The sequence below is a fragment of the Tachypleus tridentatus genome, chromosome 9 (genome assembly GCF_004210375.1).
Source record: "Tachypleus tridentatus isolate NWPU-2018 chromosome 9, ASM421037v1, whole genome shotgun sequence".
NCBI lineage: Eukaryota > Metazoa > Arthropoda > Merostomata > Xiphosura > Limulidae > Tachypleus > Tachypleus tridentatus.
The window spans coordinates 86211347-86228399 of NC_134833.1; the positions used below are offsets into that span (position 1 = coordinate 86211347).

The window sequence follows — 17053 nt, forward strand, 5'->3', positions numbered from 1 at the left end:
TAGAAAGAGAGAATAATACCCACCAGGAGGCGACAAAAGTATGAATACTGAAGTTATTGAAAGCTCATAATGCTAAATGTTGTATAATATTAATTATCTAAAAGACGAAGCGACTAAACATTCCCAAGTAGATACCTTTTTAGTTTTGTTTTAGACCTAGATATAGTTATGCTTCCGATATATAGTCTAGTCCATAAAGAAAGCTTTATAGACTAGACTAGCACAAACATCTACATAATGAGCAGATGTTTCAGTTAGCTATTTGACTCTTCTCTGAGAGAATGTAAATATATCTAGTTGTGGATGTTTTGTCACACACATGTACATAGAAAGAGAGAATACTGGGGTCAAAATACTTATATTCAGCATTGACACAAGAGGAAAAACTGCATGCATTTTCTGTTGTATCAATACATATACGTCCCGCTGAAGCAAAACTAATCGCTTTAAAAATGTTTTTTCTAAAGAACTAACACATATCTTCTCTGCTTTTCAATACGTAAAGTCTGAACACATATGCTGCTACTTTTTAACAGGGTTAGGGTTTTAAATACATGGATCAGTTAGCTGTGAGTGTTTTCCGGAGGGGTCGTGGTATTTGTGACTACTTTATTTAGTTGAGAATTGTGTTATTCGTTAGGTGGTTGCATAAGATTTATCTTATTTATATTTTTCTCGTGGGTCCATTATTTTAACGTTAACCTAATTTATTGTATGGTCTTCTTCTCTTACATGATGAATTTTGCAGATAGATCGCTAATTCCGAGTCTCGTAAGTTTATTATTCTCTCGAGTTCTAAGTTTCTTTGGACTTTTTGTTTAACCATTATGCAGATATTCACACTCACTGAAAATGCTGCAAATGATGTTTTTCTCTCCACTAACCTTAAGGAAGTTTGTTGTGTACAAATTACACTCGTATTGCATTGTTGTTCTAATTTTAGTTTGTTTGCATATTCTCTATATGTTTTTAGAGAGACCCCTGACACAGTGGAATACAATTACGTATGTGTAATTTCTTTTCTGTGTAGAGTCTAAGTGGTTACTTCTTTTTAAAGTGTTATGGGTATCCCTTTTTTGAGGAATGTTATTATTTCACTTTCTTAGCTTCTTCGGCATGACAAATCTTATTCATTCTTGGAACTAGACACTCTATGACGACTATCTTTATAATGTTGGATGGTACAATTTATGATCAAGGTATTTACTATATTTGTAGGTTCCATGTAAACTTCTCTAGGATAAGTTTTTTGTCTTTGTAATCGTTAAGTCGAGAAATGAGAACTTGCTATCTTTTCCAGTTTTCTTGTTATTACCTTTAATGGTCTGTATCTTTTAAAGAGTAGCATATTCTTCATTTTTATAAAGCAAGGCAATGTTCCTACCACTAAAACTGGTCGATGTTTAAACACTAAGCCTCCCTTTATGGGCTAGTTCCATACTAAGTCATAACAAAGGCCATGATATAGAAGAAAGTCAACTTAAACGGAAGTTGAATGGATAGTTCATATCTCAACTAATCTTATACAGCGATCATGACGACGCTGTAACATAAGAAAATTTATTTCTCAAAACCTCGCCATAATTCTAATCTAATAAAATAATAAAAAATAACTCCTGAACGAATCACACACAAGTCATATAACTCAACCAAGAAAGTTTGTATGGTTACTTTGCTTTAGGAAAGGATAAAATAAATAAACATCCTTATAAAATTGCTGGTTTGTTACCCTCCGACCCACAAAACTTGTAGCAATTATTTTTAATGTGATTGAAGTTTTCGATTTTTTTTTCATTTTGTCCCTGTCTATCTTCCGAGTATATACTTGTATCAAAGTTTCATAATACATTTCAAAAGTTGGATTTCTAAGTTCAATAAGTGTGCATAAATCTGAAGAAGTTTCTTTTGAATTTCGCGCATAGCTACTCAAGGGCTATCTGCGCTAGTGGTCCCTAATTTAGTAGTGTAAGACTAGAGGTAAAGTAGTTAGTCATCACCACCCACCAATAACTCTTGGGCTACTCTTTTACCAACAAAAAGTGGAATTGACCGTCACATTATAACACCCCCACGGCTGACAGGGCGAGCATGTTTGGTGCGACGGGGATTCTAACCGACGTCCTTCGGGTTACGAGTCGAATTCCTTAACACACTTGGCCATGCCGGGCCTACTAATTGACTGACAAACAACAAACTGATGTAAAGTGGTGTGAGCGGTTTCAACAGTTGACCCCTCCAGACGGCCTTCAGCCACCTTTCGGGTAAATCATACCGGCCCTTCTTATCATATGTAAAACTCGTGAAATGAGACACCAATCCTAACTTGTAATCTGTTAATTAAATCAATAGATGAATCAATAACTTCAGAAAAATACTAACCTAATTCGTTCTGATCACATCTTAGCTTGATTTTGTTTTCAGATATTAAACTCATTAGTAATGTGTTAATTTAATGAAAAGGGTATAATTATACACGAAATTTATCGATAACGTATTCGTATTTGTTTAAAACCTTAACACAATTAGCATTCATTATGTTAAACGATAAAGATCTTAAGCACATTTCTTAACACGTTGATCTCTAAATGTGTTATAATAGTGTTTAATTCCTAAACGACATATTTAGGGTGTCATTTTAACAAATGCAGCGATCGTTGCCACAAGATTCAACGTTTGTGTTGCACTGATATGTGATATTTGAATTTAAGAAGACATTATAAAAGAATCAAATGGAACAGTTTTGGAGCTCCTTATTTTTCACTTCGGAAAATTCGGAATAAGTTTGCACAGCTCTGAATAGTAGTACTATTCAGTGGTGGAAAATTATTGAATCAGGATATTAAACCTATAACATCTTTTTCAGTTAATATTTTTATACACTATATGAATTGAAAATTTTCCTGCTAAACCTCAACTACTAGGAATGTTTATGGAAACCTATTATAAATTTTTGTAAAAACTTTAAATACCACTTTGTTTAACTTAAATATACAAACGCTGTAACACAAGAACTAGTAATGTATAAATACAGTAGTTTTAAAGGCTGTTTAACGTAGCTTAAAAGTTTTAGTTTTCTTCTTGCTCAAACTTAATGGCACTGTTGTGTATGTTATTTGAGATTCATGACATCTCTGAGATGTAAGTTAACTTTCTGCTGTTTCGTATCCATTTTATTCTACTAGTTTAATATTATTTTTCACCTTAGACAAGCCTCGTTTTTACTGTATTAGGTATATGAAATGGAGAATTTTACAGTGAAAGACATGTTTATACGTAAAGTATAAAAAACATGTTTATACGTGAAGTATTCGTTGGGGTTAAAGGTTTCAGATATTTGTGCATTTGAAATAGCCTCAAGTAGTAATTTTGTAGATTTATCAGAAACTAAAATTCTCTGAATTATGCATTTTATAAGTCTGAAAAGTATGTAAACACCAAAACAGTCTGCCGTAAGACGTGTCATTAGGCTTGTAACAACTTCGTGGTACATTATGAGTAGGTTGGAATACACAGTGTGTCTCAAACCTTCTTCAGTTTCAGTTGAAACGCATCTAAAGACTTTGTTACAAACATGTTTATCGCTATCCTAGTGTCTTTGTTATTAATTCAAAAGAATAGCTTTGATAACTTAGAAGTCTAACTTAATTCATTAAAAATTATTACGCTCAAGCTCCACTAATTTGCTATCACCAATAAAATGACAAAATAAGCGATACTTTTGTATCATTAAGGCTGTGACTTGACACCTTTGAGACTGATGTCACTATATAACCTCTTTCTTACTCACTGCTCGCATGAAACTAAACACATGTATATTGGTATATACATATAATAAAGTTTATACCTTCATGGTACAATATCTTCCAGTTAAATATCTCGATATATTCTTTCTATATGTCTTTAGACAAAGCTTCTAAAAAGTGCTAAGTAATAAAGTTCATTGCTTTTATATGACACTGTTATTTAAACTAGGATTAAATATTCTTATAATGTAAGAAACGTAAACTGGTTTAGTACGTAAATGATATCAGAATTTATACATAACAACAGAGAGCAATGAACAAAACCGAGTAACAGTCAATGAGCTGGGAAAGCATAAAACCTATACAGATTATGAAACGTCATAATACGCTGCAGATCTCCAATATAAAAGTTTCTACATATACCGTCAACATTGTTTTAGTCATATTAAAGAGAACATGAGAAATAATTTGTTTTATTTTCTCCATATCATGGTTTATTGTTATAATATTACATTAAACAGCATGTAAAAAAAAGACGTTTGGCACACACTTTCCAGTCTAGCTGGCGTATTTTGGTATTTAATGAAAGGAAAAGCTTAATTTACATTTACCAGTAGCAAGGTAAATATATTACTTCAAAATGTCTTCAAATTTTTTGTTTAAAATCCGTAATAGAATACTATTAATACTTGCATTCTAACATGGTATTTTATCTCATATTTAAAGACTGAAAGACGAGATAACTCTGTGCCGAGGTAAAAATTAAAATTCGAGACACTTAAAGCACTTTCAAAATGTCCTACTTTATTGCTACTTTATTTATTAGCTCAAACCGGCGAAAAACAAACCACTAACTTACGTCCAAACATTTTAAACTTTATTAGAATATCATATAAGCCAGGGATGACGAACCTTTTTGAGAGAGTATGCTCAAACTAAGAAAATCTTCTAAAAAAATTCTCTCCCGTGTCAATGATAAATTTTAACAGCAGATCATCATTGTTATTATTCTGAGTTATTTTAAATGAAACAGCTTTAGGAGTTACATGTTATTAATAACTATAGTAATTCAAAGGTAGTAAAATTAATGAATTAATAATAATAATAATAATGGACTTTTTTAAAGAAAAAGGAGTCGTCTTGCTTATTTATGTTTATTCATTGTTTTACAATTAACAGAAAGCATTTTTGAAATTAAGTTTTGATCCATATTATGTAACATAAAAAAATAAAAAAAGACACGAATTATATTTTACTCTTATTGAGACTTTTGCTGCTGCACCAAATATTAAAGATATTTTATACCAGGCTTGTACTTGGTTGTTTTGAGAGCTATGTAAGCAGCACTAGTTTCATCAGCAAGTCTATTCCTATTATATTATATTACATTATATTATTATATTACATTATAAAAAGTTCATCACTAAAAATAATGACTCTCATAAATATGTTGATGAAAATACTGTTAATAATGCCATTGTGACATTTTTCAGATAGTCAAAAATTTTAAAATCTCATTTTCTGCAATATTCTGTGTTATTCTAGTCACTAATCAATCTCTTTCATACTTTAAAATTTTGCAGTTTCTTCTTCACGTGTTTTTTAGGTTTGAGAAATATTTAAAAGTGCCACTGTAAACATAACATCTAAAAATTTTCAGTCTGATTTCAAAAGGTTTTATGTTATTAAACATAACATCAAGTGTTTTGTCAAATCTCTCCAATTTGACGTTCAAGTCATTTAAATGTTAGGAGAAATCTGTAAAAACATCAGTCTACAAATCCACAAACATCAGATAATTCTTGACAAGAAAATGTTTCATTTGTCAAAAACAGATGAATTTCATCAAAACACTCAACACGTCATTTAAGGAAATTACCTCTACTTAGCCAACAAACATTGTCGTACATAAGTAGTCCTGTATACACCAAATTCACCTCTCTCAGTAACATCTGAAATTGTCTTTTTTTCAAAGCATGCATAGAAATAAAATTAACTACCTTAGTTACAATTACCATCATTTTTTAAGCTCCTTAAAGGCCAGCTTTTGCACACAAAATCTCCTTGTGCATAATACAATCAAAGCCTGCTAGTGGATGCCCAACACATTTTGCAAACAGATTTACAAACTTGCTTCTTTACCAATCATGCTGAGTGCACTGTAAGTTCTTACAGAAACTATTTTTGAAAGGTCAACCTGTCAATTGGATAATTCATTTACTACTGCCTTACATATTTCAGCTCCCTGTGGTATGTTCAGGTAACATTACCAAGTTACCCACTTGTTCACAGATTCCATCACCGATACAAAATCAAGCAATAATAGCTAGCCTAGCTGATGATGTAACATTGGTGCTCTTATCAAGACAAATGGAAAGAAATTTACATGAACCAATATCTTTTGTTAGCTGTTCTGCTCGGTTTGTTTCCATCTTTGATATTCTATCTTTTACTGTGTTTCTACTCACTGGCAATTCATTAATGTACTAAATACTTTTTTCTTTTTCTGGAAAACCTTCAAAAAGGAAAGGAGCACATTCCAGCCATGATTCTTTAATATACTCCTCATCACTAAGAAATTTTCCATGTTGAGCAATAATCTTTGAAATCTCAAAACTAGCAGCAACTAAGTTGGAACTGCCTGAAACAAATTTCATCAAAATATTTGACTTCACGTTATTGTTGCTGACTTCTCAAGAAATGTGTTATTTTTGTTCTTGCTCATTCTTTTCACAAAACCATATAAGAACAGTTTCACAATGCTGCTTTACAAAGGAAGTCCTGCACCACTGTTTCGGAACATGAGGTGTATAATGCTTTATCACCCTTTCTGATCATGACAAGTCTTTCAGTCCACGATATTTGAAAATTTCTTCTTCTGCTGCTCCCATTTGAACGTTTTTGTTTCTTTGCTGGTTGAGCTGACATTCTGACAAACTGAAAAGGGTAAATACAGTTTAAAAATATCTCACCAATTACCTTAAATACGATAATATAACTTAACATAACAGCAGGTGAAAATTAATAAAATTAAATATATAATTAACTAACTGATCAAATATATACGCATACCACGCCAAATAATATGTTAACAAGAAATTCAAAAATTTACTGCGAAAAATAAGTGCATATTTATCATTAATATCACTAAATATCCAGTATTCACTCACAAACAACAGAAGAAAAATATAACCAGAGAGAAGCCAATACCAACAGTTTACTTCTGTTTTTACTTAAATACTGACGTGTACACTTGGTCTGTGAGGAATTCAAAACGAGTCATCCGATATCACATGTTTCCGCAGCTGTAAAGCTTGCGCCAAGAGGGCGTGAGACGTCTCCTATGAACATTTCTCACTGCTCCCTGGTTGGAAAAAATTATTTGCAACTGCAAACATCAATAATAGTAATCATTATTTATATTTATTTATTACGAGTTAGCGTTATAGTTTAAAGAATCAAGAAACGACGTTGCATGACGGGTACCAGAAAAAATGTTTTCGCGTGCAACCTTGGGCTACACTTCTATATAGTTCAGCGTCTGTAGTTAAACAATTGCTATTGTTATTTGTGCCAGTCACTCTCAGTTTTCGTTCAAAATAGCTTTGGTTTTCTTCCTAAATGAAATTGCACATACAAATAGACATCTAACTATCATTAGCTAGCTTCAAAGAGATATTGAAAAATAAAACGCATCATTTGTTTACAATGACATGATTATATTTTATTCTATTTTCATCGACTATGCTTTAAGCTTATATAATGTTTGCAAGTGAAACAGAACATCAGTAGATCATTTAATCACAGCACAAGCGTTGAGTTTTATCTCTGCACTTAGATCATCAATTATATTTTTTTTCACTTAAATACATTAGATGGTAAAAGTTATTTCCACCAATAACGTTTAACAATAAATTTTATAAATCAACATATAACGTTTCAATCCTTAATTAGTAGTATATGACTCATAACAGACACCATAATTAATTATATCCTTTATTTAGTTTTTTATATTACAGCAGTTCTCTGACGATGCTCAAATGTTATTTCAAAGCACTGTCGGTTCTAAAAAAAACATTAACTTATGACGTAATTCTTACTGGCACGCCCTCCAGTGGCTAAGCGGTATGTCTGCCGACTTACAACGCTATAAACCGAGTTTCGATACCCATGGTGGGCAGAGCACAGATAGCCCATTGAGTAGCTTTGTGCTTAATTCAAAACAACAACTTACTATTACTACTTTAGAAAGTGCTTAATAATATGAAATAACATTCATGAATTTTCTGCTCAGTCTTAATATTCGATACATTTTCATCTTCCCTTTCGCAAATACAAATTTTTTATAACAAATTAAAATTTCTTTTCCAAAACGTTTGTATTTTAGTTTCCTAATAATAAGTATGATTATATATAAAATAGCCAAGCCTGAGCTGTTTAACAAATTATGCTTTTGTTCAACGTTAATCCATGTTTAAAGCCTAAAGTTTCGACCAATAAAAGTTAAATTAAAACATTTATTTTCTATGATAAAAAAATAGAAATTCCAGCAGGAATTAATGTAATTAATTACAATACTGATGTTATTGCTGTTCACTTTTTATGATACTCATATATTTGGAGATTGTACAGACAATAAAGTCATGGACCGACAAGCACTTTTGTGCATGAAGAATACGTTAAAATTGTGTTTCGAAATCCAACTGGATCCCCTACCCATATTAAAAATTCTAAGACTTATGTCTTTATGTTATATAAATGCTCAGTTCTGACAGTTTATGTTCCATGGACTACTGTAATACTAACAAAGAAGTAAGTTTAATGTAACTTTATTGTTTATGTTGTTTGCAGCTGAAATATGTTTTAGAACACATCTGATCTTTTAACGACAATAAGGTAGAGGTCTGTTATATCTTAACGAGAGCAAAGCCAATACTATGAAGTACTGTCAGCGAGACAGCCAGAAGAACCAATGATTGATTTTACCAATAGCTAAGTTCCTATACTTTTACAAAAGGTTGTGTTGGTTAACGAGTTATGAAAAAAAGACAAAAATGAATTTTTTTAAAGATTGGTCTAAACGACAACAACTTCATCGCCAGAACACAAGGGATCTTGCAATCTTGATAACAGAGTGTAAAATACAGAAGTCAAATAAAGAAAGTAGTCTTCACTGCTGAGTGGTATAAGATTACAAATGAACCATTATTAAGGATGATGAATAATAGAAGTCAGTTTGTCATGATTTAACACATGTTTAACAAATTATACAACGTCAAATCGCAAGAACGTATGAGCAGATCTTGAGTAAAAACTTCATTACCCACATAAATATTTTATATAAGTAATACATAAAAACAATAGTATGATGATCACAGTTTGTTGATAGAACATGTATAATGGTTTTTTGTTTTAACAAGATTTTTTATTTTGCTCTATTTCAAGCCCCATACTTTGTATGTCTTATTTAATGAATTAAAAACAGCAGTATTTTGGTTATATTATGATTAGGCACGAATTCAAGCCTTAGAAGTGAAAAAGTACATTAATGTAAATCATTCCTTAGTTGTTTCACAAGAGTTGTTGTTAGATGACTTAGTTGAACAGAAACAAACAACTAAAATAAGGCACGTGACTTATTTCCATCATCTGAGAAGTTTGTTAGTGTGGTCCATTTGTTCCTTGTTTCCCGCTGGGACAGCAGTAAGACTCCGGATTTACATAATCAGGGGTTCGCTTCTCCTCGGTGGATAGAGTAGATAGCTCGATGTGGATTTGCTCTAAGAAAACATCACACACAAACAAACCAATTTCTCTCTTATTCAACGTGAGAATGAATCATTTTGCATGAGTTAGGTGATGGCTTAGATCAATAATGACGTCTGAAACTTCCTAAACCTTCGTAGTACCATGTTACGTAACATATACTATTCCTAACGTATTTAAAACATTGAAAACTTCCTAAACACGTAAAATAGGATTTCTATCTTAATCCCAAAACATAAATTTCACTGTTTGGTCACTTACGTTTAATGGTCCGTTTCACTACACGAAACTTTGCAAAGATACAAAGTTCTTCTGAGAAAACCGACAAGAGAATCAATGAAAGGCAATACGTTCGTTGTGCACAGCATTACCCTAACTACAGAACATGTTAAGTAGCTTCATGACCAAGTTAACACTAGATTTCCTTAAAAGAAACTAGAATACTCATCTCAGACATTGTACTTGATGACGAGAAACGAATAAAATATAATATGGTGAGAAGAAAATCACCGTAAAAGTTATCGTTGAGAGTACTGGAGACAATTTGACAGTTAAATGCTTTAATGTAAAAACACCTGACTGTCTGTGCAAGACTTTAATAAGGTAGTCAATAACAACCACTACTTTATCTCCAGGATTCTATAATTATATCAATTAAAAGAAGTCCCTGGTGCTCTATGATAAACCTTGAAGTTCTCACTGATGGTTACTAAAACTCAAGATGGAAAAACGTTTTCTAAAGTTATGTAAATTATTATTAGCAAGCAGGTTTTACACAGAATAATGTATAGAGAGAGCCCCTGCAAAGAAGCTTTATTGATGAATCAACAAGAGTAGATATATTTGCAAAACGCAAGAGTGAAACTAACAAAAACTTGGGAACTTGTAAACATCTCGAAACTACTCAAAGGAAAGTAACGTAAACGCGATTGTTTTATATTTTAGTTAAGTATCAGTATTAGCTAATTATATCAAAGAATATGGATACTTAAGGCCTAATTCTTACAGGCATTCTCTAGCTATCAAACCAAATACACATATGTTAAAGTATGAACTATTTATGAAAATATTATTCATATAGTATAAGTTAGCATTTAATGTCTGAGTCAAGTATAAACCAGATAATCATGCCTATAAGTAAATACTGAAATCTCGTAATTACAAAATGTTATGAATAAAGTTTTACATTACGAAGCAATAACATATATTACAATAACATACATTCTTAATTAATTCCAGAATTCCTTGTTTGTATCAGACATTCGTGTAATGTTGAAGAACGAATATCTGCGCTAGCTATTGAAATACCGTATTTGACAAAAGACAGACGACAGTATCCAACACCAATTTTCGACTACTATAACAGAACATTGACATTAGACTATCATTCTTTTCACTCGTCCAAGGCTCACAATCGTGGAACTCTTTTTTTCTTTTCGGTAACTTGCCTGGATCCTAGGTAATGCAGTATGGCACGCTAATTAGCCCTTTCCACAAAAATAAAGATGAAAATAATAATAAAATGAAATACCATTGTGCACTACACTCCCCTCTCCGAAGCTCAGCGGATAACCTGAAGGCTTATAACACCGAAATTGGGGTTTCTATACCCACGGTGAGCACAGCTCAGCTGATTAAATGTGTGGCTTTTGCTTAACAACAAACACACAAACAAGCTATTACTTCTACTTTATCTAAAGAACCAAATGTTTAAATATATTATTAAAAGCATCAGTAACAAAAGTTTAAGAACAACTAACCATATTCTATTTTGTTCTGCTCTCCGTTGGTGGCTCAACGGTAATTGTACTAACTTACAACGCTAAATAGCAAGTCTCGATAACTGTGGTGTGCAGAACACATTGTATAGTTTTTACACTTACTTTTGCAAAGTTACCAAGTTTACCTTTATCCTTGATTGGTAATTTATCAACACGAAAGATATAGGTATCTGTATATTGGTACATCATGCTTGTATATCTCTATAGCTTTTTAAACTTTACATTTTATAATACAAAATATTAATAAGAATTTATTTATATAAGGAAACATCTACCCGTTGTATTTATGAAGTGTGTAATTAAAAAAGTTAAAAGCCTTACAGTTGTGAGTTTCAATTGGATTAAGCAGTAAATAAATGAAGATATTATAGTTTATAGTTTTATAAGTTATGCTTTCTTGTGAATTTAAACCTAAACTTCATATCAATATGTTGTTTCTATATCAAAGAAAAATGCCACACTTAAGCTGTGTCTACAAATTCAACGACCTCCTTTGGTTGAAACAGTGCTACAGATGAATTGGCTTTCCACAACTTTTTCATGAATAATTGAATTGCACCTGAAACGTCATTGAAATATGTTTCATTTTGCGCGTTTACTAAAGGTTAGACTGTTGAATACTAAATACAGGTACTATAACAGGTTTATTAGTAAATGTATTATTTAATAGGAAAAGTTGACGTGTATTTTGGAAAATAATGTCCAAGTTAAGAAATACAACTTCAAGTTAACGAAAGTTTGAATTATTAAATGGTTAAAAATAACAATTTCTTGAAAGTGTAAGTTTATATGCTGGTCGTGTAGAATTCTAGAAAGAAAGAGAGAGGTCTATATAGAATTATCTTCTCTGTGATGTTAATAGTTATGTTCTAACTTACATAAAGTGGGCTAGTCTTGAAAAATGAAACGTTAGCAGGGTGTGGTTTTTCTCTGAATTCGTTTTCAATCTTGCTTCAGAATTCTTCCAACCATTTGATACATCCACTCTTCCTTCATGATTTCAACATGAGAACATATCTCATAACGGAATAACTCTTGGAATGATATGTTATTTGAAACAAAATCGATGAGAACCAGGGTGTGCGCACAGAAATCAATAAAAACCAACTAAAAAGGGGGCTCAACCTTAAATCGATCAACGTTGAAAGGGCAAATCCCGTCATTCCTTCAGGATTATGTTTGGATTGCTTCCTTATAAGAATATCTACTAAAGGACGGATGAAAAAATCAGTCTAAATGTGCAATCTAAAAGACTGAAGAAACGTAAAAGCATATAAGTGAACAATTAAAATCTGGAAGAAACAGAAAAACGTAGGTAAAGTAGAAATGTAAACTTGTTCCGTGAAACTAGATGGACATAAAAATATATATTTGGATAATCAACTTTCGATGTGAAAGAGAGAGAAATAAAGACAAATAAACCAAAAAAAAAGTTGTAAAAGTCTATTGTTTTGTAGAACAATGTAAATGCGTTCTAGCTCAAAATGGATCAACAAGAATATCATTTTTATTCCTTCCACTTCCCGTGTCATGTTATTTTATTATTTATATTCAAGACTGTTTTAAACCAATAATTATACCTCTACATCTTTTGGAATGCCACACTGTCCAATAAAAACAGAGAAAGAGATGTAGTCGAAACTTTAAGTTATAACTTAGTAGGCTTACAACAGCGGGACCTACGTAAGACCAAACTGATATACCTTTTTAGCCATTGTTAGCTTGTTATTTTCTTGTAGTGAATCTAACTTCATTATGGATTAATTTACAAGGTATTGTTTATTTATCCTCCATTTGATTAGCACATATTTACGGCCTTCAGATAGCCAAATAATGAAAATGTCATAATATGTCAGAACGTTCGTGAAAAGTTACAAAAATATGATGCAAATATACCTTAATCTACAACGCACTGCAGTCAGTCTCTTATTGAAGTGAAACTTGAAATGGCAAAGTGTTATTTTAACGACCCACTAAACAACCATATAAAATATACAATCTAATCTAAGAGAATAAGTTGACGGCACATTTTATATTTATTCATCAATACTTTTAGAAAAATTACCATTTAACTATTTCAACAGGCCTCAGCTAGTTAAGATATATTTTACACTAGTTAAGAAAAGCTGACTATTTTAATCATTACAGAATCAGTTAATGAGCTCATAACAAAAATGTAAAAAGTTCTATTAATAACTAAATGAAACTAACGACATCAAAATATTTCTGAAATTTGATCTAAAAATATTTATTTTACCTCTTACAGGTTTCTTTGACATCATTAAAGTATCTACTAGGAGGACCTAATTAATGTCTCAAATGCTGTTTTTATTTTGTTGTAAACTAAACACTTTTATGTAAAATACATTTAGTGTATGTTTTCCAACAAATGAATCAAAAACAATTGTCTTGCACGAAAGATGTTACGTCATGCTTGTTAAAATGAGTTATATAAAAGAAAACTAATTCACACTTGTTGTATGTATTTTGATTTGATTTGATGATTTCAAACTTTTAATGGATGTAAATATATTTAATTTAGGCTTTTTCTGCTGCATATGGAATACGTATCAACTAGCATATTCTTAAAAATATGTATTTGTCAATATATTTAAAATTATCTGTATTATAACATGAACTAATTAACAGAAGTACTAAGAGAGAAAGAAGCTTTTAGTTTGTTGGGCGATTACATCTAGTCAGCAATCAGTTTGAAAAGGGCTAAAAATATCTTAGCAAGTGGGATAAAGTGCGTGTTTTTGACTTTAAGCCTTCATCTGTTAAAAGCAGCTGGTATAGACCCACGAAGAAAGTATTTCCAGCTATGTACTAAAACAGTGAAAATTTCAAAGCAAATTAATGACTTGTTATGACAAGAAAAAACTCAACATCATTAACATAAGGTTTTCTGTTTTTTTAGATAAATGAAATAAACATGTATTATTTTAGGAAATGTTTTTTCTTTGTAAGTAAAATGGCCTGGATCTTTACTTTACACATCTTATAAAAAACTCTTTATGCATAAAATGTAAACAAATAAACTGAATTTGATTGGAATAAGAAAATGAATGCTATCACGTTTCACCAATGGATCTTTTACCAACGATTGACCGTCACTTTTAACGCCCCCCTGCTGAAAGGGCGAGCATGTTTGGTGTGATGGGGATTTAAACCCTCGACCATCGAGAGCTCCAACCACCTGGCCATGCTGGACCCAGTTTATTTGGAAGTAACTTTTGATTCGTCTATTTATGTTCTATCACATCCCAGATCTGCTCAAATGGGTTGAGACTGGGGCTCTATGGAAGCCATTGTATCATTTTAACGACTCCGGCAGCTTCTTTCTTAGCTAAATAATTTCTGCATATGTTGGATAAATGTTTGGAGTCGTTGTCTTCTTGATATTACAGTCCTTTACCAATAATATGCAAACCACTGGGTATACCATGACGGATGAGTATCTGATAATACTTGTGCTGGTCCATTATGTTCCATTTATTTTGCAAATATTTCCTGTCAACTCAACAGAATAATAACCTCAACCATCACACTGCCTAACCCATGTGTCATGGTAGGTGTTATGCAGTGAGATAAGTATCTTTCACTTTTATGTTGCCAGACTTATAACCTACGGTTTGAACCAAATATTTCAAACTTGGGCTCATGCGTTCATAGCTCCCTTTTCTAGTCATCTAAAGTATGTTTTTTGTACTTCTTAGCACATTTCAGTCTCTTGCCAATAGTTGGAGATCAAAGTAAAGTTTTTGAACCACTACACACCAGATATTCTTTTATTTGAATCTTCTTGACATCGTAGGTCTGAACACTTTTCTGGCATTTGGCACAGGGTTGTTTATCTCATGCTTGAAATCAGTGGGAGTCTTCTTTCAGTACCTAAGGCTGCATAAACGAAGATGTTTAACATCACTGTCATTGAGCTAAGGTGTTCTGCCTTTTTTCATATTTTTAAATTTACCTGTCTCGGTCTCACGATCTAGGGTGTACTTGACAGTGCTTGGGGAGCATATCAAGTCTGCAGTATCCAAACCAGCATCACATAAAGCTTTTATAGGAACTTTCTGCACTACTGACAATTCTCTAGGATTTGTTTGGCCGTGGCATGACAACAAAACTTATTATATCGTATCAAATACTGTTTTCATAAAGGTTTATTTGCAGAGTGCTAGTAAACACATTTTTCTAGCATATACTGGAATCATATGCTAGCTCGTTGCCAACTTCTTTCTAGGTGGCTAAAACATTGCATGGTGTACCATGACAGTTGTTACAGACATAAATTTAATACATATGTTAATTCTAGCAAAACCCCTGTGACATGCCCTTTGTACAAGCATATGGTAATTCTAAAGAATGATAAGTATTCTTACTCTGTATTGTCAACAGGGATCAGTGAAGCATTAACATAGTGTTGAAATTTATATTGTGAACGTCATGGAAAAATTAACTTTATAAAATCGAGAGAATTACAAAATATTCTCTTGTTCCAACATTTTTGCACAGTATTGTGCATAGGCTGTTAAAACACTTAACATATTTCCTTATATGAAATTAAATACAAATATTTAATATTGTTTGTGATAAACCTTTTAAACTCGACATATAAGTAGAGGCACATATAGCGTGAAGCTTTGAGGTGTTTATTAAACGACACACAAATGAACTTTGATTTTGAAGTTTTAGTTTATTTCTCTATGCTGTAGAAATTTAGAAAAGATTCAAAAGAAAGAAACATAAGTCATAACTTAGCTACGTTATTACATTTGTTGAAGTTAATTGCACCTTACAGGCATCGTTCTTTTCTATAGTTGATTCTACTCAGTCTGAAGACCATGGTAACGTATTTACTTAAAATCGAAATTTCCACTGTTACAAACTTCTATGACGAACGACGAGATCAGTTTAAGTCCACACACCTGACAAATATTCCACAGACTCTGTACTGTTTAAGGACATTGACTTACAAACCGCTCTCAAGCAGATCGAAGACACAGAAGTCTATTATGGGTTCATCATGGGACGTGACAAGCATATGGCCATATGGTTTGCCGTGGTTACACTTTCTTCAGCCATATGCCTCACTGATTTAGATTGGCTCCGAGGAATTCCACTTCTGACAAATAATCCAGTATAAAGGATAAACCAAGATAAAAACTGAATTTATTATGATAACTTCCCATAATGGTATACGTTACTTTTGTTGAATAAAGAACACTACAAAATCCATACACATAGGGATAATGTCCTAATAACTCAAATATGTTTGATGCTATACTAGAAGACGGATTTGCCAAGTGTCTACATCACTAAACAATATGATGTGTTACAACTGTATGGCACTACGTAATTTTTTTTTTTTGTAATAGATTCATCATAAGTCTTGATTAGTAGTCAATCATGTATCGTCCAGATATTTGCTCTTTCTATATCTTCTAATTTTTTTTCTGAAATAATATCCAAACAATACTCTACAGAAAAGCATATTGCAGTAGTTACGAAGGTTTCTTTTGTTCGACCATTCCAGTAACACTTGTTAAATTAACGTGAGGGCTACTGTAGTTATTATTTTTAGAATTAGAAAATGTAGCAAAATCATGTTTTTAAAAGCTTATATCGGTTTAATACGGGGTTAATGATCTTAGATCATGTCATATATTTACGGAAAATATACTACCCAGTGATTATTCTACTCACATTTATACCAATTAGATTCGAAAACTACAATTGTTAAACTACATCAAATGT

General features: G+C 32.0%; 1 protein-coding gene across 1 annotated transcript in view; it reads left to right on the forward strand.

Annotated features, from left to right (window-relative positions):
- Positions 1–16442, forward strand: part of LOC143227417 (uncharacterized) — a 108645-nt gene extending 92203 nt beyond the window's left edge. Inside the window, exon 39 of the mRNA XM_076458870.1 lies at positions 16243–16442. Coding sequence (XP_076314985.1) covers positions 16243–16442 — 200 coding nt within the window. The remainder of the gene's footprint in view (positions 1–16242) is intronic.
- Positions 16443–17053: the final 611 nt, after the last annotated feature.